Below are 24,089 nucleotides of genomic sequence, written 5' to 3'. Positions count from 1 at the left end.
GTTATGACCCTCTGGGAAAGAGGCAACCTGAGAAATGCCTCCTGTGACGAGAGGCTCTTTGGAAAGACAGGCCGACATTTTTTACTACAGAATTTAGAGAACTGCACCATGTCACCAAACCCGTTTGCCAGTGGAGCGCTTTTAAATTATAATATGTTCGTGAAACAACTGGAGTAGTTTGTGTACTGATGTGTGTTTCTCAGGAAGAACTTCAATCATTGATCTGAGGGAATGACTTTATATGGTATTATTGTGTCCCATATGATGCGCTCTGGATAATTCCATAGATAGTACCACAGATCATCTGTTAACGTTATAAGGCAAAGCCCGTACCATAGGTCAGGGACCATCCTAGAGCTGAATCACACTGACACATGAGTGGTTGGCCTCAGGGTACAGATGCAGTGTTCTAGCTGGACACCAGGAATTCCTCACAATTTTCTGTTTTCTCTTCCCATAGATCATTTAGAAAAAGGTGATCACATTTTTCTTTTTTGCAATTAAAAAAACCGAGGTAGAATTTACATGCCATAAAATGCAACCCCTTTGAAAGAAACAGTTCAGTGGTTTTTTAATATCACAAGATTGTTCAGCCATGACTACTAGTTCCAAAACATTTTCATCATCCCCAAAAGAAGCCTCATACCCACTAGCAGTCACTCCCCATTCTGCTCTGTCCCTAGTGCTGGCAATCTCAAACTGCTTTCTAGCTCCATAAATTTGCCTGTTCTGAACATTTCATAAAAATGGACTCCTTCAATACGTGACCTTTTGTATCTGGCTTTCTTTGCTTGGCACGGATAATAACGCCATCCTTTTTAATGACTGAATGATATTCTGTTGTATGGACATGCCGCATTTATCCATTCATTATTTGGTGGACATTTGGGTGGTTTCTCCTTATTGGTTATTGTGAATAATTCTGCTGTGAACATTCGTTTATGAGTTTCTGTGTGGTTATATGTGTTCACATCTCTTGGGTATATATACCCAGGCATGGAATGGCTTGGTCACATGTTACCCTTTCAGGAAATGCTAGACCGTTTTCCAAAGTGCCTGTGCCATTCTGCCTTCTCACCAGCAGCGTATGAAAGTTCCAGAGTCTCCACATCTCAGCCCACACTTGCTGTGGTCTGTCTTTTTGATCATAGCTGTTCTCGTGGGTGTGAAGTAGCATCTCATTGATCTGGTTTTGATTTGCATTTCCCCAACGACTAATGGAGAGATGATTACCTATTGATAAGGACAACTGCATATGTGTATTTGCTGTTTTTCTTATGTGTTTGCCAAAATGCATTTTACAAGAAAACCCAGGTGCCTGGACACTCCCTGCCCCACCAGAAAGATGTTAGATAGCATCTCTGAAAAGGCTTGTCTTCTGAAGAACACAGTTTAGAAATTTTGGTTGTATACAGTAATGTTATTTCTAAAATCAACGAGGCCATGTTACTCATATGAAGACTTGATTAGGAGAATAGTAGTAACATTTGTTCAGCACTCTAGAATGTATAAAAGGGCTTTTACAAACATCTCATTTGAACATCATGGTGACAGGTGAAGGATACCCCATGGCTGACAGATCAGGGGACTTATTTGAGTTCCCAAACTAAGTCACGGGGCTGGGCTGTGTCATGCTTTAGGGAGGAGGGGACACCCTCCAGAGTGGGAGCCAGTGAGGGCTGGGCTGTAGCCCACTTCGCACCCCTGCCTGATTACACCAGTTTGAACAGAGCCTGTGCTTGCTGCAAGGGTGGCATCTGTCTCCCTCGCTTTCCCAGAACACTGCAGAATCACCAAGCTTTGGAGCTGTAAGGACATTCTGAACCTATGGGTGCAGTGTCCTTCCCAGTGAGCTCATGGACCTGGGTGGAGGGGGGGCAGTGATTTACCTAGTGCCACGCAGTGCTGGGGTCAGAATCAGTCCAGGCCCTTCTGTTTGGGCGTCAGTGTTAGCAGCAGCCTCTACTCCCCCTTGGGAGAGTGGATGGAGAGCCAGCTCAATCCTACCCCCTCCTGCAGAGGCGTCCAGGTGCTGGGCCTGTGTTCAGCCACCCCAGCCGGGCCTCGCTACACTGTGTCCCCACGGATCTTTCTGGCTGGAGAGGGGAGGCCAAAGCCCTGCTGGTTGTTGGGGGCTAGCCTGGTGCCCGAGCCGGACTAGGGGGTCAGTACTGGAGGGAACCGATGTGGTGTGTCCATAGCTCGGGGTTTGCGCTGGAGGGTGCCCCAGGGTTAGGATCAATGCTCTGGTCTCCGGGCCAGGAGGTCCGCAGGTGGAGTAGTTGTAGGAGTGCAGCCCACAGTGGGCCACCAGGCTCTCCTGCCTGGCACTGCCTTGTCCCTGAGACCCAGTGACGGGAGAGCCGCTCTCCTGCTCCCTGTGCGGGGTTCCCTCCAGGGGCCCGAGGAGCCGTGTGCGGCCCTCCGTGCGGCCACTAGAGGGCGCTGCCGCCCCGCGTTTGCTCCGCTGGAGTCGGGCGCCAGGGCCCGCCCCGCTCTACCACTCGGGAGCCCGCAGCTCAAGCCCAGCTGTTTTTGTTCTTTCTCCACGAGGGGCCCCCGCCCCTCCCCCCGGGTTTTAGAGAGGAAGATCGAAATGAAAGGGAGTCTGCGTGGCGATTGTGGGCGGTCATTTCCTTCCTCCGCCCGGTGTAAACTGGCTTTGATGAGGTCCTTTGAAAAAAGGTGGATGAAACAGAAGCTGGATGGTTGCATCCGGATGGAAAAGACATCAGGGCTTCCTGGCCCCGTCATCTGAGGGACCCGTGGGGGTGGGCGAGGGGGTGTCTGCGCATCCCGCAGCCCAAGCCTCTGGCTTGCCCTTGTTCCTGCCAAGGGGCCCCCAGCGGGGCCCTGCCCACAGCCTCTCAGCTTCCCAGGGTGCATTCACCCAGCAACGTGTGGGTCCTCCAGGAGAAGGGAGGTGTCCTGACGCTTAAATAGGGGGGATCTGTGGCTAGAGCTACGTGAAGGCAGAGCCGCCCCTGACGCCCACCAGGCGCTCTTGCAGAGACAGAGCCGCAGGTCCCCTGGCATGAGGTGGGAAGCTGGGGCAGTGGCCGAGAGGGCAGGCTTGGTGGGTAGAGGTGCAGTGCCCCCCTCCTGGTGGGCAGTCACTGTGGCCGTGTTGCTTGACACCAGGTGTGGGGCTTCTTACTGTTGGCAGCGTGTGCACCCAATCCTGTTGTAGGTGCCTATTTGGACACAAAGCCAGCTGTTCACTTAACGTGCTTTAATTAAAGCCATTTGTTTTATTTCTTGGGGTGATTACTGTTAAGCAGCTCCAAGAAAGTGATCCTCCTGCTGGCGGGACCGAGTGTCAGGGAGGCCTTGCCCTGCGCTGGAAGGGCCAGCCTGGGAGCACACTTTTCCTCTCTGGCCTCCTTCTTCTCCTCCCTGGAGCTCACCACCCCTTTTGCCCCCGCAGAGTCTGTACTGTGCGAGCCAGGGCAGGAGCACATGGCTTGGAGCCCCAGGCTTGGGGCTCAAGTGCTGTCGGGAGCCTTTGGGAGCAGTGGGGCCCTGGGTATGATCCCTGGACCTCTTTCCCCTCCCCTGCGATCTCACCGGTGCCTAGGAGATAAAATGGGGCAGCTTGGGGCCTGACCTGCAGCAGCTGATGGGCTGATGGCGGCTTTCCCTCCTGGTACCTGAGTAGGTATGTTGGGAGGAGGGACTCGTTGCTCATCATCTGAGAAAGCACAGTGCATACTGATTCAGTTGGACGGCAGGGAAGCTGGCTTACAGAACTGTGTTCTGCCCAGGTTGGCTTCATGATGTCTTCGTCTTTTGGGGCTGCTCTGACAAACTACCACAGACCGGGTGGCTTGTGAACAACAGGTGTTTATCCCAGCTGTGGAAGCTGAAAGTCCAAGACCAGGGTGCCAGCAAAGGCCCTTTCCTGGGTTGTGGACTGCCAGTTTCCTGCTGTGTGCTCACTTGGGGTCTTCTAGAAGGGCTCTAGTCCCATTCATGAGGGCTCCACCCTCGTGACCTATTCATTTCCCATATGCCTCACCTCCAAATACCCTCACATCGGGCATTAAGATTTCAGCATCTGGATTTGGGTGGGGTGGCCGGGGTGGGGAGGAGATATACATTTAGACTATAACACAGGGAGTCCTCATGTTCTTTTGAGTCTTCATGAGTTCCCCAGACTACAGTGTTCTCTCCACTGAGCCTCCCCTCCAACTCCCCAACCCCTCTTAGCAATGCATTGTGTACCCCTTGGAAAGCTCTGGATACTGGCCTCATTTGGTACTCAGCTATACCCATGCTTTCTCTTTTCTGCGAGGAGGATGAAGCCCCAGTCTTGATCTCTCCCTTCCCCAGTGTGCCGAGCACATGTCTGCTTTGGGCAGAGGCTCAGCAAACGCCTGCTTGATTTGGCCTGCCTTTTGGAGTGTGTGCTGTTGTTTCCATTAGGATGGTGAAGCTGGGGTCTGTGCTTTATAGTCTTTGTGTAGGCAACATGGATGATCCTGCTGTGCCTTCTGGGGAGTGGAGCCCTCTCTCTGAAATGTCCTTTCTAGAAGGTCCAATTCTAGAAATTTCTAGAAGATTCCAATTCAAACGTGTTGATAGTAAACTGTGAGCATTTTTTAGGTTTGTTTGTCTCAATGGTGTTTGATTTGTTTTCTTGGTCTGATCGCACACAGTAATTATTCATAAAGTTTCTCAGAATTCTGTCAGGTATAAACTGTAAATGATTTTTAAAAGCCAGGCTACTGGGGAGACCCACATATCCCTAGGGCTTGCTCATATCCCTCGTTCCCACCCATCCCTCTTTGCAGGGTCCTGGGCCTTACCCCCTGTGGCTTGTACATCATTGAGTGTTGTGAAGGGCCTTGCTCTTGCCAGATCATCATGGCCGTCCTGGATGCAGGTTCTGGGAAACCTGCCCCTGATGGTCAGGTTCCTTGAGTCCTGGTCAGTGTGGGAGTCTGAGGGGCTTCATGGGCTTTGGCAGATGCACAAGTGGATTAGTCATTGTTTGAAAGCCTGCACAAGGTGAGGCGTCATGCAGGCTCTGCTCATGGTGTCCCAGGCTACCTGCTGTTGGGTCGGGGAGGGGGGCGGAGGCAGGAAGACCCAGGGCAGGGGATTCTAGGTGTGCCTGAGCCCAGCTTTGTGAGGGTGGTGGTTCTGTCTGCAGCAGTCAGGGAGCTTTGGGGAGGTGCATGCATTGTAAATTGGTAGGGTGGGACCCTCCCAATCTTACGGAGTGGGGAACTGAGGCAGCTGGGGCAACAGACTGGCCTTGCCTTCTGTACCTGGCGGGAGAGTCGTGACCAGAAGGAGAGGGCGCCATCTGGCTGAGTGAGTGCTTGGCTCGCTGGCTGGTTGGCAGCGGTCAGGTAGAGCCTGGGCAGTCAGGACTCCAGAAGAGTTGGAGGGAGCCCCAGAGCCCATGCTGGCTGGGCTGTGTCAGGGAGGGGCCGCTTCTCCCAGCACTCTGCCTTACTGTGCTGCTTGGACTTTGGGTGTGCTGCCGGCCATTCATGCCCCTGGGACTTTGCTCATCACTTCCTATCCTGGAGCACCCATCCCTCTCTTCTTTGTGGGCTTCACATTTTACTCTTCAAGATTACATTCCAGTAGATGCTGACTGTGGGGGGAGGGGGTAAGCCATCCCTGACCGCATCCCTGCCCATCTCTGGGTTCGCCCTTCTCCTCTGAGCTCTGGCTATACTGAAATTGGGCCCTCTGCCAACTCCTGGAAGGCCAGGCTGTGTCATCTTCCATTCTGTGTTTCCAGGATGTAGTATAGCCCAGGGCCCTGGGTAGAATAAGACTGCACCAGTTTGTTGAACTGGAGAAGGTGTTTGCCAGCACACGCCAGCATAAGTGGGCTGTACTGTATACTTGCCCCCTCGGGATGCTTCTCCTGGGGCCTTTGGGAAGTAAGCGGGCTGCCAGGCATCCGTGTTCCTCTCCCGACATCCCATGAGCATGCTCTGACACGTGTGGGATGTGGCTGGCCAAAACAGTGAGTCCTTGGCCACCGACGGAGGTCTCTTGATTTAAAGAAGACTTCCTTGTGCCTCTGCCCCAGGCTTGGAGTGTGGAGTCACGCAAGCCCTCTCAGACGCTTACATTGACCTTGCTGTTGGTGATAGTAGCTGTTGCCACCATGTGAGTGACAGGCACCATGCTACATTCTACCCTCACTCTCTGATTGAATCCTCAGAGCCACCAGCCCTGTGAGGGGACATGTATTCTCCCCTGGGAAGAGGCATCACGGATGAGGCCCCTGAGCCCAGACCACATTTAGTAGCTTGCTCTAAAAGTGGCTGAGCAGTCTTCCAATTCCTAAGCACTCTGCCTTCATGCCTGTAAGATCTGGCTCATTCTAGTCTCTCCACACGGGGAGGGCTCCATGAGTGCTGGGACCATAGAGGGCATGGTATCCCCGGGCCTGCTGCTCACCGGGGCCTCACACGTATATCCTCTTCTCCTTGTCAGCAGCTCAAGGGCTGGATAGGTGGCCTGTGAAGAGTGGAGGAATCTCAAAGCCTGTGTGGGGCAGATCTCACTCCTCCTCCAGGTTGTGCCCCATAGAACCAGCTGAGAGCCTCTGTTAGCATGTGGGTATCTCAGGACCCTGCTGTTTAGAACCCTGCCTCCTGGGTTTGGCAGGGAGGCAGAAGAGGTCAGCCTCGGAGAGAAATGGAAAGGTTGTGTAGTCCTGTCCCTTCCTCTTATCTGTGAGGAGACTGCAGCCCAGAGAGGCCAAGCGACTTGCTCAAGGCCCCTCTGCTAGGCTGGCGGATGAAGGGTCTGGGAGCCAGGTCTCCCGCCTCTCTGCTGTCTCCCTGTCTGCTTTCCCTTTGCCGGGGTTTCTGCAGTGAGTTCTGGATTGTGCTGGTCTCTGTGTGCTTGTTTGTCTTCCGTTTTTGTTCTACTCCGCCCCCACGTGGGACTGCCCTGCACACGCCTGTGTTTTGTTTACCCTGAATGGCTGTGCTTCACACTCCGCGGAGGGGAGCCACAGTGGAGCCCCCCCCCACACCCCCGCCATTGAGGGGAGCCGGCCTCCTCTGTGTGCAGGCCCCAGGGCCCAGGGCCCAGGGCGGCAGCAGGAGGAATCCCACTGCTGTCCCCTGCCTGGGTCTGCGCCCCATCGGCTGCCCTCTGGCGGTGTCGATCAAGAGGATCTCTGGGTGTCGGGGAGTGGGCTCTTCGTCATAAGAGCTGAGCTACCCGACCCCCCCACCCCCATGCATGCACACATAGCAGGTCCTCAGGATACTGCATTTTTTGCTGCTTTGCGGCCCAGCTTACCTTTAAGGGGCCGCTCACACACCCTATCTGGAGGGCCCACTCTCTCTGAAGACCTGTTGCCTTTATGGATTTTCTGATGCCTCTGCGATCCCCAGCTCTGTGTGCAGTGCTGGCGAAGCTGCCAGATGTGGGGGGGCCCTCAAGGATACAGTCTGTGTCTGACCGCCCCCCCGCACTGCAGCCTGGTGTGGGGCTGGCATGTGTCTCCTGAGGGAGTATGGTGCTGACTCCTGATGGGTCTGGGTCGGGCTGCAGCTCTGCCTAATCCTGCCTGGAGTTGGTGGGTAGTTGTTGGCCTTCTCTGAACTCCTTCCTTATCTGCTGAAGAGACAGAGGAGTATTACCCCCCTTGAAACCTTGTCGTGGGGATGAAATTAAATGGATTAATGTTTCTAAAAGTCCTGTTTGTGCCCAGCACATGCTAGACGTCTGCTCTGGACCTTGGCCATGGCTGCCCTGTTCCCCATAAATGCTGTCCAGATCCAGCAGCCAGACCCTGCCGTCTCAGTGGCCTGCCCTGCTGGTCTGCACCCGCTCCTCCGGTGTCACAGGCCAGATCCTGCTACAGGCAGCCATGCTTGGGTTGGCTGTGTGGATGCTCAGGCTTGTCTTATAAAAGGGCGAGTTTGGCTCAGAGATCCCCTGGCCTCCGTAGTTTATTATATCCTGTGTATATGCCAGGTGAGAGTGAGATGGTGACTGAGCCCGGTGGGGTTAGACCTGTCGTCCTCGTTTCCTCCCAGTGGAAAAGGAACAAGATTCCAGCTCAAGAGAATGAATCCTGGGGTGGAGGGAATGACTTGGAAATAACCGCATTTGGGAAGCGGATCTGTGCCCTCTGGTCGTTCTTTCAGCTGCTGACTGCCTGCTTTAAGGTAAATGTAACCTGTGGTCAGAGGAGTGGAGTTTAACCCAGATAAGCTCAGAGTAACCTTTGGTTCTGGGTCCCTGGCGAGGGGGTCAGGGCCCTGGCGAACTGGCTTGCTTCAGTCAGCCTCTGTGGACATCTGCGTCATAGCCGGCATCTCGGGTCCCTGATTGCCCACTCGGGGTCTGGCTGTGCCTGCAGAGGGGGTGCTGTTGGCCGGGGCCGGTGACTGCCCTCTGGGAACAGAGCCACAGAGTGCCCAGCCTCAGGGTCCTTAGGGTCCCCTGGTCACCCTGCAGTCTCCCACGGAGTCTGCACGCTGTGAGCTGATGGCAGGCGCCACTGGGACTTGGCTGAGAGCATCATTTCTAAGTGTCCCAGTTTAAAACTCAACTTAGGGGATGCCTGGGTGGCTCGGTTGGTTAAGCAGCTGCCTTCAGCTCAGGTCATGATCCCAGCGTCCTGGGATCGAGTCCCGCGTCGGGCTCCTTGCTCAGCAGGGAGCCTGCTTCTCCCTCTGCCTGCCACTCTGTCTGCTTGTGCTCACTCTCGCTCCTCTCTCTCTCTCTGATAAATAAATAAATCTTTAAAACTCAACTTAGCCAGAGACTCCCTTCCTCAGTGCAGAGCAAACAGCTGAAGCGTTAATTGAGGTTAGTGAGTGTATTTGCTGAGGATGTTCAGATGTTTATGGAGGTTGATTCCATTCACTTGTCTGTTCCTCAGACTGACAGAGTGGCTTTTGCTTTGATCAGAAACGTGCGCAACTTGTGATGTACGAACCCAGCTTGCTCTGGGGGCTGCTGGCCTGGGAGAGCGAATGCGACGTGAGAACATTCCTCTTTCCTTAAAGCAGACGTGCAGAAGCCCTGTCTCGGGCAGCTGGCCCTGGGGGATGACACAAGTCCCCGCTGCTTAACCTCTTGGTTTCTGGAGCCACTGACCCCTGAGCCCTTTCCTGTGACACGTGCAGCATCTAGAATGGACTTACAGAAATCTCTGAGGGGTTGGTTCTAGCGTGGAAGTATGGGAGGGGATTCTCACTGCTCCAGGGGAGCCTCCCGTTCTGGGCTGCGCGGGAGCAGGGAGTGGAGCATTGGAGAGCCTGCCCACACCTGCTTCTGGGAGAGCGGAAAACCGGGCGTCCAAGGCTAAGTAGCGTGTTCCTTGGAGCCTCACCCACTGCGGGCATACCTGGGGTGCAGCCAGGGCATTTGGTCGTGTGTCTCATGTGAGACCCACCCGTGGGGTTGCAGCATGAGGACATTTTCCCATCTTTCTGCCTCGATTCGTGCTTATGGCTTGTACTATTGTGTTGTCAATTATTGTCTGATTTCTTTGTAAGCTGTCCTGGGAGTTTCTGATTTTTTTCACACTCTAAATAAGTCACAGAGAACGTGTGTGTGTGTGTGTGTGTTTTCCTTCTTTTTCATCTTTCCCTGAACTCTTCCTTGAGTCTTTGCAAGGAACATGTCACAGTTGCAAGTGGTCTGATGCCCATAAATTAGATCTGAAAATCAGGAGCCAACAGTAGCACTCCTTGGGTGTCCGCTCTCTTGGCTTTCTATTATACAGAATTTTTCTGCTAATTTACATTGCACAACCCAGCTTTGTCTCCTCTTACTATTCTATTTTTTTTTTTAGTATTTTATTTTATTTATTTATTTTTAAGGGGTTTATTTATTTATTTGAAAGAGAGAAAGAATATGAGCATGGGGTAGGGACAGAGGGAGAGGGAAAAGCAGATTCCCCACTGAGCAGGGAGCCCACCATGGGGCTCGATCCCATGGCCCTGAGATCATGACCTGAGCTGAAACCAAGAGTCAGACACTTAACTGACTGAGCCACCAGGGGGTTCCTTTAAGCAGTCATTAAAATACTCTAATTACATACACACACACACACACACACACACACACATAAAATTTTGATACTTCTTTTCACTCAACCTATGGTTTTGAGGTATATCCAAGTTGATACATGGGGGTCTTGTTTGCTCACTTTGACTGCTGTGCAGGATTTCATGATGGGCAGATCTGTTTATCCATTTTTCCACTAGAGCTGGCTGGGTGGTTCCCTTTTTGTCTCCCAAACATCGCTGCCATGAGCATCAGGCATGTGTCTGCGTGCACACATGTGCTGAGTTCCTCCCGAGCGCACACCCAGACGGGCGTTTCCTGGCCCAGGAGTCTGTGTGTCTCCCTGAGGTGCCGGAAGTCTTGTCCGTGCGGTGCTCCTGCCGCCCGCTCCCTGTCCTCCCAAGCACTTGGTGTGCAGGCTCCCTTTTCTTGAGGTGGGTCCTCCTGCCTTGGCATCAGGAGGTAGAAACCTGAGGGCTACCTGGGGAATAGGATAGGAGGGAAACTTCCAGGGCAGACCTGAGTGTTCCTTTGTGCCCCCCAAACTTTCTGGCCGTGTGGAGACTTGGATCAATCTCCCCGGCGTTTCAGAACCTCAGGAGCTGAGAGCAGAGAGGAGGGTGCCTCCAGCCAGAGGTGGACTGGTCTTTCCCTGAGTTCTGCCTCCACTGCTGCAGAGCTGAGAGGGCACACGGCCTGGCTTTGGGGTGGTGACTTGCCCTGTAACCTGGGGAGAGCCTTTTCCCCTCACTAGGCCTCAGGTTCCCTGTCTGAAAGGGGAGGGTTGGCTCAGGGACCATGTGAGTTCTTGGCTCCACATGTATCATCTATCCACTTGTACTTTTACAAGTAGCAAACCCCATGTTCTTTGCCATGGGCCGCTTGGCCTGAGCCTTGAGCTGCTGTTGGGTCTGAGTGGGGGCCGGTGGGCTGCCTATCAGGGTGCTCCCTGATGACCATTCTCTTCCCTGTGGTATGAATCCTTCTCCTCAGTGAAGTGGTCTGTGTTCTCATATAGTTTGAGGGAAGATCCTCGGATCCCAGGGGCTTAGGGGCAAAGTTAAGTAATGACGACAGAGGGGATGCAAAAGACTGCAGCTGGTCCTGGGGGACACGTAGGAAAGCCAGAACAAAGGATCACTGCTTTCTTTGCGGTGAGCATGTTTAAGGTCAATGTAGACTGAGCTACACTTACTGGTGTGTCTAACAGGTGCCAGCACTGCCCCAGGACATTGATATGTGCTGGTGTATCGATGAACAAAAGAGGCAGAACAGATCAAGTATCCTGCCTTTTTGGAGCTTATGTTGTGGCAGGAAGAGGATTAAATGAGCTAATAACATTTGTTTGCTTTGTTGCCTGGGACACCATGAAGTAGGGGCTCAAAAAGGCTAGGTTTCATTTCATCTCTTTGTTGTTCCATGATAAGCAAATGAGGAAGTAGTACAGTGTCCTAGGAGGTGAATAAGTAACCCAGTATGTTAGCAGGGTAAGAGGCCTCAGGAGTATGGGAAAGTCGTGATAGCTAGTTGAGAGACGGGGACTCTGTCACTAAGGATGTGGATTTTGAACAGAGGCCCAAGGAGTGGAGTTGGCCGTGCAGGCCAGGGTGGGAGTTTGCCTGGCTTGTGCAGGGAGCAGCAAGGCCTTGCGGGTGGCGGTGGGGGAATGGCTGGGGAGGCCCTGTGGAAGGACCGCAGACCCAGGCACGGCCCAGTGCCCACTGGTGATGGGAGGGGCTGCAGCTGTGTTTTGAGGGGAGAGGGGCCACTCTGGCTGCTGTGTGGAAGACAGAATAAAGGTGAGGCCCATTCAGAGGCCAGCATCCTGGCCCAAGAGAGAGGAAACTGTGGGGTGGGGAAGAAAGCTTTGGGACCATCCAGGAGAACGGTGCTTATTGGGTCAGGAGCCCAATGAGGGCTCTTTCTACACTAGGCTTCATTCACACCCAGACTTGTGGCCTCTGGAGGGCTGGAAACATGTCACACACACCCCCACCCCCACCCACCCCTGCCCAGTAGTAGGGACTCTGCCCTCAGTGAGGGAATAACAGAAGAAGAAAGGTGGAGTGCGATAGTCGCCAGTGACTGGCAGGTTGCTCGCATTCTAGAGTCAAAAAGGCCTGGGCTCAGATCTGGGCCTTGGCCATTCAGCAGGTCACCTTGGACAGGTGACATCCCCTTTATGAAGGGCACAGTCATGACGAGGGTTGGATGAGCTCATGTTTGTCCACATGGCTTTCCCTATGGTGCCATGATGCCCAGGTGCTGGTGGCTGGCTGCTGGGGTTGGGCTGTGTGGTGTCCTGATGTGCTGGGGGGACTTGTGGCTTGAGGTTATGGGAGGGCCTGCTGGAGATGGGGCCCTGATGCCTGCCGGGGTGACCTTGGTGGGGGGGCCAGCCCTCATGCCGCAGACACCTCCTGGCTGTTGGGGCTGTGCTTGGCTTTTTTTTTTTTTTAAAGATTTTATTAATTTATTTGACAAAGAGACAGTGAGAGGGAACACAAGCCAAGGGAGTGGGAGAGAGAGAAGCAGGGAGCCTGACACGGCCTCGATCCCAGGACCCCGAGATCATGACCTGAGCCAAAGGCAGATGCTTAACGACTGAGCCACCCAGGCAGCCCTGTGATTGGCATTTTAAACACATCATCTCACCCCCTAAAAGAGGTGGTGGACACGAACAGTGTCTCCCAAGTGAGGTCATTTGACTGTTTCCTTCACGGTTTTTGCCCAAATCCCATAACTGCCTGCAGCATTACCTACTTAATGGGTATTTTATACTGACTTTTCCTCTTCTTTAAATCATTTCCTTAGCCTCTCCTTAGGTACGGTCTGCAAAATCATAGTGCTGAAGTATTTTTGCTAATTTTCTCATATTTTACATATCAGAATTAGTCCATACGTTTTAGAGTGGTTGGTCTGTGTGCCTCTTAGAATTTTCTTTTGTACCCTGACCTCTTTACCTTCCCTACCCATCCCCCTCTGCCCTGCCATGGGTGTGTGCAACATCTTGGGGAGCACTGGACAAGGGGTTTCATGGAACCTCGGAGAGCCGGGAAATGGTGGAGGCTGTCCTGTGTCCTGGGGTCTGACTGGTCCGAGCTCAGAGGGTCCCATGGTTCCCTGCTTGGGCTCCAGCCATGTCCCAATCCCAGTCCCAGTCCCAGAGAGCCCGCAGGGGAGTGGGCCTCTCTGCGAGGAGAAGGAGTAGGGAGCAGAGAGGGTAGGGAGCTTGGGGCAGGCCCCCCACTGGGGGCCACTTCCTGTCTGCCAGGTTGAAGCCAGAACTGGTTAAGTACGTCCCTCTGGGTGTCACTCCTGGTAAAACCGCAGTGTTCTTTGGGAGGTCATAGGTCGTGGGTGATTATAACAGATCAGGGAACCTGGTCAAGAAGGACCTGACTGATCTACAGTCAGCGGACTTCTGGGAGAGGAGAGAGACCAGACCGCTGCTCCTGAGGTTTCCAGGACAGTCCTGCTGCTGCTGTTCTCTCTTGGGCATTTCTCCCATCCTTCCACCACTTTCCTATTGTCTCATGCCTTCTCTTTATCTTCTGAGGTGGAAAACATTATGTTGTAGACAATGGGCTTGTCCTGTCAAGAAATTTAACATTACATGTAAAAAGCCCAACCTCATCATTTGTAAAAGAGGCGAGTTAAGGAATGATTGTGACTGCTATGTAAGGGTTGTCTCAATGAGCTCACTCAGTGTGTCCTTCAGTGAGTGCCCGACAAGGTGGGGAGAAGGTGGGGAGTGGCTGAGGCATTTGCTTTTAAGAATGAGCACTCAGGGTTGAGAAGAGGGACCCAGAGAACAGGGGTGAGTGGCATGGGAAATGGGCCATGGGGCCATGAGGTTGGCTGCACCGTGCTGTAGAAATTATGGCTTTCTGCTTATGGAGCCCCTCAGCTGTGGCAAGCATATGTGGAAGGCCAGGAAGCCTGATGTCACCATTAGCTGGTCACGAACACGTCCAGAGTCCAGGAGAAAGCACTGACCTTTTTTTCTCCCCTTCCATTTTTCTTTTGGAGTCACCTTATGGTTCATTTCCAGTCAGTCTTGGAGGAGCATCTGGGCCACTCCCTCCGTCTCTCTCCACTCCTCTCCATGTGTTCCTCTTTTCTCAGATCCTTCTTTGCCTTCCAAGGACATGGCTCTGTCCCAGTGGTTTGCTGTAGTTCCTCGGGGTCATCCTGGAAATTCCCTGGGAGGACCCGGGGGTTTGAGAGCCTACAGAGCAGAGCACCTACAAGACACACCAGCCTTTTTGTCACTTTTGTCATGTACACAGCCTCTCCACGTTGCTGTGCTAGTCAGGTCTTCATCTTTCCAGCTGCTGGAGGTGGGGAGGACAACACGGGGCGAGGGGTGAGAAATGTTGGTGCCACCACACCGGGCACACAGGCCTCTGTGTCTAGGTCCTCAGCCTGGGTTCTGCTCTTCTCCCGTCGTGGTGGCCTGTTCTAACTTGTGGCCTGTGCTCGATTCCTCTGTCGGGGGCTGCTAGTCAACAGAATCGAGGTTTGAAAGGAGTTAGGGTATACCTTTGCCATTTATTCTCTCTCCATTATAGGCAAGAAAATAAAACGTGGGGAGAACATGAGTGGGGAGAGAGGGTGGAGCTGGAGAGAATGATCTGGGCCATGTGTGAGATTGTATGCTCCTCTCCCCTCCACCCCCACCGGGCCACATACCCACAGACCCTCCAGCTGCTCCTTAGGTGAAGGGGTTCTGGACCTTTTGCCACCGTGGTTTTCTCCTTTGGCCCTACTGTGGAAGTTTGCCCACAGCCTTCCTGCAGTGATGTCCAGAGCTGAGCCCAGCCATGACCCTGAGGCCATCTGACTGCCCCTGAGTCCAGCATGTCTGAAGACCAGTAGAATCACTTGGGGGTGGTTTCTGAAAGAAGATTTCTGAACCCGCCTGCAAACTGACTCATGATGTCTAGAGCAAGGACCTAGGAGTCTGCATTTTTGTAGGACTCCCCAGCGACAGCCTTTGTGTTCTGGAGTTGGAGCGCAACTCCCCTCCTGACAGCGTGGCTGCAGCTTGCTGGTCCATGTGCTTCAGCCCTCAGTCACCTTCTGTGCGGGGGGCCCTTTTCCAGAGCTGCTGGGCCTGTTTGACATGTCCTTCCTGCCCTGGGCACATCGAGGTGTGGGAGAAATGGAATCTGCTGAAATGTTGGGCATCTTGTAGGAGTCCCAGAACATTAACTGCAGACCTGGTTTTCTGGAAACTTCTGATAGTGCAGTAAGTGTGAGGTGGAGAGGAGGGTGGGGAGGGAACCAGACAAGATGTTTTGTAGCAGCTGGATTCCTTGTAGTATAGTGTAGTAAAGAATGGCTTTAGCTCTTGAGCTGTTAGTAAAGTGGGTCATGAGCATGGATGTTGGGAAATTCTTTGGGAATAGATGGACAAGCCTCCTTTTTCCTCTTCAACTGTTTGTGCTTTTGCTTGGCAAGATTAAATTACACCTAGGACATCTTGTAGAAGTGATGAAAGTCACATTAGGGAGGGACAGAAGCAGGGCACCTGCAGCCCTGGGGGGTGAGTTTACCTGCCCCCTGGTGGACACTGGTGCTGGTGGTGACTTGAGTCTGGATGCGGCTAAGAAGCCTTCCCACCCAGTGCTCCAGGCCGTCCCTTGGGGCAGGCGGACACCAGCCCCTGTCACCTCCTTCTTGGCTGCCAAGTCACGGTGTGACCTGCCTCCCCGCGGGGCATGCCAGGTGATCAAGGAGTTTTCTCCACCCAGTTGAGCTAAGGCTTGGCATTGCTCTATGTCTTCAGTGAATGCTGAGGGGAGCTGGGGCCTGGCTCTTCAGGCCTGTCTGTGCTAGTGAACCCAGGGCCAGGCTGGCAAAGATGTCTACCCCTGCCCGGCCCCAGACTCTGCCGTTCTGTTTGGTGTGGTCTCCTCATATTGGAAGTGTCTAGAATGTGCTGTGCCTGCTGGATGTGGGGCAAGCTTCCCCTCTCCCCGCATCCCCACTTTGCCCTTTTCAAAAGAGATGAAGCTTTCCAGAGTCTCTTGTACACACTGCTCTTTCAATTACACGTTTTATTTGAACCGCAAGGTATGGCTTGAGAACACCTTCGCCTGGAACAACCTCAGTCATTACTGAAGTGCTTCTAGAAGTCACTTGACAGAATTAATTAAAAATAAAAGGAGGTGAAGAAATTTAACCCAGATTTAGTCATCATTCCTGGAGTTTTGATTTCATAATTACAAGTGTAGAATATTGATATAAGTGAGGCTTTAAAGATCACTAATGAAAGGAAGATAGTAAGTGGCCACAAATATGTAATTAGAGGCTGATGAGAAACAACGGCTTGATGATACGAATGTGGATTCTCCTCGATGGTTGGGATACCATTTCCAATGACACCATCTGACATAAATTCACAAGGAGCTGTATTGAGCATCTGAAACGGAGGAAGGGATGACGTGTTCCGGAAACCGGCTCTGGATGTCTCAGCTCGGGTTGTAAAGGCACTAATGGGAAGCTTGCACGTGAAACGTTCAAAAAGATACCATTTTGTAAGCTGGGTGTGGGAAAAATAGTCCTTTAATAGGATTTTAATATTAAATATTTATATATAAATACATTTATGAAAGTTACAGATGGTGATTTGATTTTTTAATCTAAGTCCCCCCAAATTGTATAGTCAAGTTGGTGCAAACCCAACTATTGTCTTAGATCTTCTCATTGGCCAGTTGCCTTCCACAGGAGAGTTACTTTATATCCCTCCTGGTTTTCCAGGTTATGTGGTTATTCTTCCTGCAGCCCCTGAGGGTGGGATTTGAAAGTGGGGGGGAGTGGTGGGAGGGGTCACCTCTTCTCTGCCTTCCCCCCACCCTTTTTACCTTCCATCTCTCTTGCCTCACTGCCCCCTGCTGGGGACCAGACCCCAGGCTGGGGGCTTCCCAGTGTGCCCGACTCTGACCCTGCCCTTGGAAGGTCACGGTTTGCAAACTGGTTTTAGACATTGGGAGGCCTGGGTGTTTTGATTCATACTTGCAGTGTCTGTGGTTTGTTTCTTGCTATGTGTCCGTGGAACATATTAATTTATCTTTAAGTAGATTTATTAAATGAAATATTCATGGGAGCGGGTACTTCAGTGGGCAACATTTGGAACAGTGTGCTGAGTACAGTTTGTCCTCCTAAATCTATTAATGCTGATAGGATGTCATTGTCTTCTGTGAAGCTGCGGGGTGAGCTGGGGGCCCAGGCAGGGGACTGCGCTGGCTGCGGGAAGCCGTCTCCCCCAGCTCGGCTCTGGCTGAGGCTCTGTTCTGAGCGTGTGTGTGTGTTTGTCCGTATCCATTCTCTGCGTTCCTTTTTAGTGAATACAGCAGCTTCCGTTTCTGGGAGAGCCCTCTTGTCAGCTTCCAGCTTCTTGTCCAATTCCTGCTTGCAGCCGTGGCTTGGAGGTGTAATGAGGCTCAGAGGGAAAAGCTGGCTTATGAGTGAAGACTGATCTGCGAGGAGAAGCGATTAGGGGACTGAGGATGGGGACGGGGTGGGGGGGGCAGAATGCTAATGCAAACTGGGCGCTTTCCCTCCTGGTCCCGGGTGGTCCTAAAAGCCGCCATCGGAGGTGGATGTTACCATTTCTGTATTTGAGGCTCAGGTTGGTTTAGTAACTTCATTACTAATTTAGTAAGTTCATTTAGTTCATTTAGTTCCACAGACCTCTGTGGAGGCCTGTCCCGTGGCCAGGGGCTGGGCACGGGGCGCAGAGCCGCCGTAGCATTGGGCCTTGGTGAAGGCCCCATCTAGCAGATACAGAAACAGGCTTGTGGAGGAGCCAGACGGGGAAGCGGAGCCTTCCTCTGTGTGCTGGAGGGTGCCGAGGAGGGTGTGACGAATTGTGGGAGGCTGAGTCCAAGGCCAGGGTGGTGTCCGAGCCAGGCTGGGAGACTGGGTAGGAGTTTACCAGACACGTGGGGGCTGGGAGGGGTTCCCCATGGTGCAAAGAGCGGGTCCAAACATACAAGGATCTAGGACAGGGTGGGGACGGACGATGGCCTGGTTCAGTTCTGCTCAACCGCCAGAGGAGGGAGGGTGCCGGGTGCCCGAAGCCTTGCTGGGGAGTTTGGACTGTGACTGATGGCAGTGAGCCATTGGAGGTTTTGAAGCCAAGGAGAGGGAGAAGGGAAGCTGGGTATTTGGACAGTTATTCGAGAGGCACCGCAGAGGCTGGTTTGGAGGGGAAAAGGGAGGAGGTGGGAAACCTAGGGCTTGGGGTGCTCAGGCAGCCAGGAAGTCACCAGGGTGAGGTGAGGGGAGCATGGAGGGGTGTAGGAGGTAAAAGGCATAATTTGGCATCTGTATTGAGGAATACCAGAACTGGTTGAGAAGTCATGAAAAAGAAAACATCAAAGAAAGGAGTCAGGAAAAGGATAAAGGAAAGTAGCTCATTAGAGAAACATAAATACATTTGAAAAAGACAAAGAGTTATAAGAACGAGGACCCTAACACAATAGAAAAGTTTCTCCAAGTGTAGTGGTGTTTCTGAAATCTAAGCAGATGGAAAGAGAAAAGCAAACACTTAAGTGAGGGAAGATAAAAATAGGTTGCTGCCAAAAGCAGAATCTAAAGTCGGGAGAAGTGGACGGGGCAGTGGGCCCCCACTGTGGGGCCGGGAGAGGTGGTTCTTCTGGGGACCTGATGGCTGAAGGCTCTGGGGGCGCAGTCTGAGCGGGAGATGTGCTGAGACGGATGAGGAAGGGCAGAGGTAGATGGGAGGCTGGCTCCTACCTGCTTGAGGACCTTGGGGCCCTGCCCACACTGGGCTTTCCTCCAGCCGGCAGAGCCCCTGTGACCAGGGGAGCAAGCCAGTCAGGGGAGCCGCAGGGCCTCTCCCTTCACTCTTGCTGTCCTGGAGTCCCCATGGTGAGGGCTGAGCAGCACATGGCCTCCTCGCAGGCTTGTCCTGTCCTGTGAGCTGCCAGGGAAGAAGGGAGGTTGAGGGGGTCATCAGCAGTTCTCTTGTGAGGGCTGAGGTTGGAGGAGGATGAGCAGCTAGCCTTCCGGCCTGGGCTGTATATATTGAGTGCCTCTAGTGTGCAGTGGAGTGTTTTAGGTGTCGGGGGTGGGGCCCACGGAGCAACAGAGAAAACTTGCAAGACCTATGGGAGCGCAGTGCATGGAAATTTGGTAGCTGCACAGGGGATGAATTCAAAATTGGGAATAACGTCAGACCAGGAAAACCAACCAACTATAGAATCCTGTTAGTCCTCTTACCTATTCGGTTTGCTACTTATGCTGATTGGGGTTGCTGTTAAGAAAGAGGATGCATTTATATCTGAAAGAGTGCAGAACTTGGAATCTACACACCACGGTTCAAGTTCTGTCCCTGCTGCTCAGTAGCTTTGTGACCTTGGAAAAGCATAACCTCTTTGAGCATCTGCTTTCTCAGTTGTAATTGTAATAGCTGATAATCATAATAAAGATCTGCTAGGGACGGCTGGCTCACTGGGGTCCCGGGTCGTCATGGGCATCCATGTGTGGGAAAGCATTTCATACCATGCAGTGCTCTGTTCAGTAGCTGCTGACCTTTCTAGATCCTAAGTGCTTTGCAGGAAGTGGTGCCTGGTTAGTCGTCTAGCTCTCACAGCTCCTCCAGAGTGTCTGAGGCCCTCAGGATATGCTGGCGGATTGATGGATGAGTCAGCTGTGATACTCTGTGTTCAACGGCCATCTTCTGGGGGTCCTCTCCCTGTCCACACTGGTGGATGGGAAGGTGGGGCATTGGACCCATGGAGCGGCTGCCGGGAGTGGCAATGCCTGGCCAGCACCAGCCGCCCGGCCTGAATCTCAGTGCCAGACATTGGCACGTGGCTTCGGTTTCCGGATGGCCCGGCTTGGAGTTCAGAAGCAGAAAGCAGACTGGGGAGGGCTCCCACGCCTCTTCCACTGTGCGTCCCCCGACATGCATGGGGACACAGCTCTCACCCGTGGGACCCTGTCCTCACAGGCAAGCCTTAGCCAACTCCCTGTGGTTCCTCGTTTCCATAGCTCTGGCCTGAGCCGTGCTACCCATGGCCCTGGATAGGCAGCACGTGTGCTGGGGGTCTCGCGTGGGTCTGCTCACTCCTGTGGTTTCCTCGTGTCCTGCTGCAGGTTGTCTTCCACGACGTGGGCGTGCTGACGGACAAGCTCTTCCCAGTGGTGGAGGCCATGCAGAAGCACTTCAGTGCTGGCTCGGGGACCTACTACAGCGACTCCATCTTCTTCCTCTCGGTCGCCATGCACCAGATTATGCCCAAAGGTAACCTGGACGCAGGCCCCTAGCCCTGGTTTCGGACTTCCGTGTCTCTTCCCCTGGCTCCAAAGCGGCCAGTGCCCCGAATCAGGGAGAAGAGCTCCACTGAGACACAGCCTTTGTGTCACAGCTCTCTGCCCAGAGACTCAAGGACAGGGCCCTGGGGGGCACAGCTGCTGTGCCCCACTCACGAGGGCAGTGGGACTTGTGCAGTGTGCTGTCCCCAGACTCAAGCAGGGCATCTGGGCTCCAGGCTTGACCCACTCCTGCACACACCCCAACCCCCAGGACTCCGTTTGCTCATCTGTGAAGTGGCAGGTTAGGCTAGGGGAGTTTCCATTCAGATCTGTGATCCCATTCTCTAGTTTGTACCTGGACTTATCTGACTTTAAGATATCCAATCTACATGTGAGAGGTGCAAATTAGAACTCAGAGTTTTCTTTCTTTCTTTCTTTTTTTTTTTTTTAAAGATTTTTAAAATTTATTTGACACACACAGAGAGAGAGCGTGAGAGAGGGAATATAAGCAGGGAGAGTGGGAGAGGGAGAAGCAGGCTTCCCGCTGAGCAGAGAGCCCCATACGGGAGGGAGCTCAATCCCAGGACCCTGATTATGACCTGAGCTGAAGGCAGATGCTTAACGATTGAGCTACCCAGGTATGCCATAACTCAGAATTTTCTGAAACTTTGATGCACAACCAGAGGATTTTCTGGGCTTTGGTCCCTCTGGGGCAGAAGAGATTGATTGTCTGGTCCATGATAGGTTGGACTTGTGTGGAAATACTGGCAAGTCTGGTCATCCTTGGATTAGAACGCTTGGAGGTTTCTTGTTAGTGGGGTGTCCCAAGCTGCTGGATTCTCTTCCTCCTAGCTGTCCTTGATTGATTCTGGAGGGCTGGATATTCCTCCCAGTTTCAGGCCATGGTGAACCATGACCTGAGCCTTTTAGGGGTGTGGAGGGGAGTTCAGGGGTCTTGGGGTAGCTGGGACATGAACTGTGACTGTTGGGGTTTCCAACAGTCAGACCAGGCAGAACCTGATCCCCCAGGGGACAGCTAGGCCATTTGGAGGAGACCTGCTTCTCCAGCCCAGCGGACCAGAAGTGAAAGAGAGGTCAGGAGCCACTGGTGTTGGAAGGGGCCTGTAAGCCAGGAATTCAGGTTGAACTGGGTTCCCCTTGGCAGCCTGGTGTCCCTAGACACCACAGGAAATTTTAGCCTGTGCACTGTGGCTGCAACTCTGTCTCTGCGAGGAGGCCTCTGAATATTCTCTTGCTGGAAGGCCAGGGCTCAGGGAGATTTGCTGAGCAGGGAGGGGTCTGAAGGAGAGAAGGCGGCATGGGGGAGGAGCTAGCATTTGTGCAGCTCTGTGAGCTCTCCGATTCCTCTCCCAGTTCTGTGCCATCATAGCTGGGAGACTGAGGGGTGGGCTTGGCCAGGGTCAGACAGCCCTTTAAGCGGCAGGGTGGGATTTGGGCCCCAGTCAGGCTGAGTTGGAGGTCCGCTTCTCTAAACAGCAGCTGCTCTGTGTGTGCCGTGAGTGGTCTCTCTGGGTAGGACCGGTGCTGGCACCATGGGGAATGCAGATGGAGGGAAGGTGTTCCCGCTGTCCTGGATTCTAGGGGGAGACAGACACGGTGCTAGTCCCAGCCCTGCTGCCAACCACTTGTGTGCCTTTGCTGAGCCACTTAGCCTCTCTAGGCCTCAGTTTCCCCACCTACTGAATGAGAAGATGAAGGGTGCTGATTTAGTGAGCTATTTGGCTTGTATTTGGAAGAGTCCGGGCCTACAGGAATCCCCCTGTGGGTTTTGGCGGTCCTGGGGAGCCGAGGGAAGAGGGGTTCTACCATTATCCTACCCCTTGCTCCTACCCCTCCCCCCCATCCAGGAGTCCTTCCTGATTACTGCATGGATGAAGCTTTGGAACAGGATTCTATGTGGTCAGAGGACTCCATGATTAAACTCATTTGAAGCATCTTGATGAGAGGGGCCTTCAGGATCCGGCCAGTCTTGTCCTGCATGCATGATTAGTTCAGCGAAATGCTGTGAGGGAAGGACCCCAGCAGGAGATCTGGGAGGAGCTGTGCCCAACTTCCCCTCACTCTCTCCCTTCCCTCCCTCCTCCCTCATCAGCTGGTAGGTCACTTCCCAGCATGGGCTAAACTCCAGGCCAGGTCGTGCTTTGAGGCCCCCAGAGGGAGGGGAAAACAGCTCCCTGGGGCTGGTGAAGGCAGAGAAGCTGGCTGTGCCTCGCAGCGCCAGGGGGGACCAGGCAGATGACGAGAGTTAGGGAGCCCCCAGACTGCCCTCCCTCTGCTCTCTGCCCTGCCCTGAAGCATGGTCTTGTCCCTGGAAGGGGTGGGCAGTGCCTGCTGGGATGAGGCTGTGGCCAGAGCTTTGCTGTCTTTGCAGTAGGTCAGATGCTAGTGTCCCTTCAAGTGCGGTTCATGCCCCTGAGGGGCCTGTGTCCTGTGGGGAAGGAGGGGAGGTGCCCAAACACTGAATCCTCTCTTGGGTTCTTCAGGCAAATGACAGTGTGTTGCACCCAAAGTACACTTCCTATGAAAAGAGTTCCTGAGAGTTACTAAAATCTGATGGCCATAACACGAAGCGAGCAGTCCCGGAGTTTCTGCGGGGTCTGGGCGTCTCTGCTGAGTGGTCTGGCTGCTACACAGCACTTGGCAGCCTGAGAAACTCCTACCGGCCAGGTCCTTTGGCACGTCCTGTGAAGCTTGGAAGGATGCTTTGTTTTCATGCTCCCTTCGTGCTGCCTTGAGTCTGTCCTGGGTCTTTACTATTGCCTTTTTGGTATTCTTTTTTTTTTTTTTTTTAATCTTAGAAATTAGTGTTTTGTGCTTTGTTGACGGTTTTGTTCTTGTACAATTGGTGCATTTTTTCTATTTTAGTTATTTTGTTTCTTTCACAGAGTTCTTCTTCCTCTAGGAAAGTGAGAAGGGAGTGGGGTGGGTCACAAGTCCTTGGTCCCACCCAGGAAGGCTGGGTCAGAGCAGCTCATATTCTGCTGAGTTACATCTCAGGAGGTCCTGTCTGATGCTTGCCCCAGACATCCCAGTTAGTTCTCTGTGTGCAAGCCTGTCCTCTCCATCCCCTCTTCGAGCAGTGGGCTCACCCTTCTGCACCTGAACCACCCTGAAGATATGTTTACTTATTCTATCTTATTTTATTTTATTTTGAGACTTTATTTATTTGAGAGTGACAGAGCAAGTGTGAGCATGAGTGAGAGAAAGCACAGGCAGGCGCAGAGGGAGAGGGAGAAGCAGGCTCCCCACTGAACAGAGAGCCTGATGTGGGGCTCAATCCCAGGACCCTAGGATCATGACCTGAGCTGAAGGCAGATGCTTAACTGACTGAGCCACCCAGGCCCCATATTTACTTATTCTCTTTTAAATGTAACATTCATAAAAGAATATCTGAAAACTACATAAGAATAGAAAAAATTATTCTTCTACTACTACATAAACACGAACTCCTTTGTTACTTCCTAATATGTTTCCAGCATATAGCTTTTTAAAAACTTAGGTGAAGTAAGAGTTATGCCATATATTAAAACATTCTCCGTCTTTCTGTGCATATCACAATATGAACTTGGACATTTAAGCTCAAAGGATGAAAGAAATGGTGCAAGGAAAGCCGTGTCATGACATTCTCAATTAATGTGACTCATCACCATTTTCTGTGTGGTCACAGTCTTGGAAAAATTTCTGAATGCTTCCATCGAGTAGATGAACCCCAGTTCACTTTATCATTTCTCTGTTCTCAGTTACCTGGCACTTTGTGGGTTTTG

At 52.8% G+C, this 24,089-nt stretch overlaps 1 protein-coding gene across 1 annotated transcript in view; it reads left to right on the top strand.

Moving 5' to 3' along the window:
* Positions 1–24,089, top strand: part of XXYLT1 (xyloside xylosyltransferase 1) — a 157,642-nt gene that overhangs the window by 7,661 nt on the left and 125,892 nt on the right. The window contains exon 2 of the mRNA XM_080826791.1: positions 20,146–20,293. Coding sequence (XP_080682917.1) covers positions 20,146–20,293 — 148 coding nt within the window. The remainder of the gene's footprint in view (positions 1–20,145; positions 20,294–24,089) is intronic.

Source organism: Martes martes, assembly GCF_963455335.1.
Source record: "Martes martes genome assembly, chromosome: 1".
NCBI classification, from domain to species: domain Eukaryota; kingdom Metazoa; phylum Chordata; class Mammalia; order Carnivora; family Mustelidae; genus Martes; species Martes martes.
The sequence above is the reverse complement of the archived record's forward strand: the minus strand, read 5'-3'. Positions and strand labels throughout refer to the sequence as shown.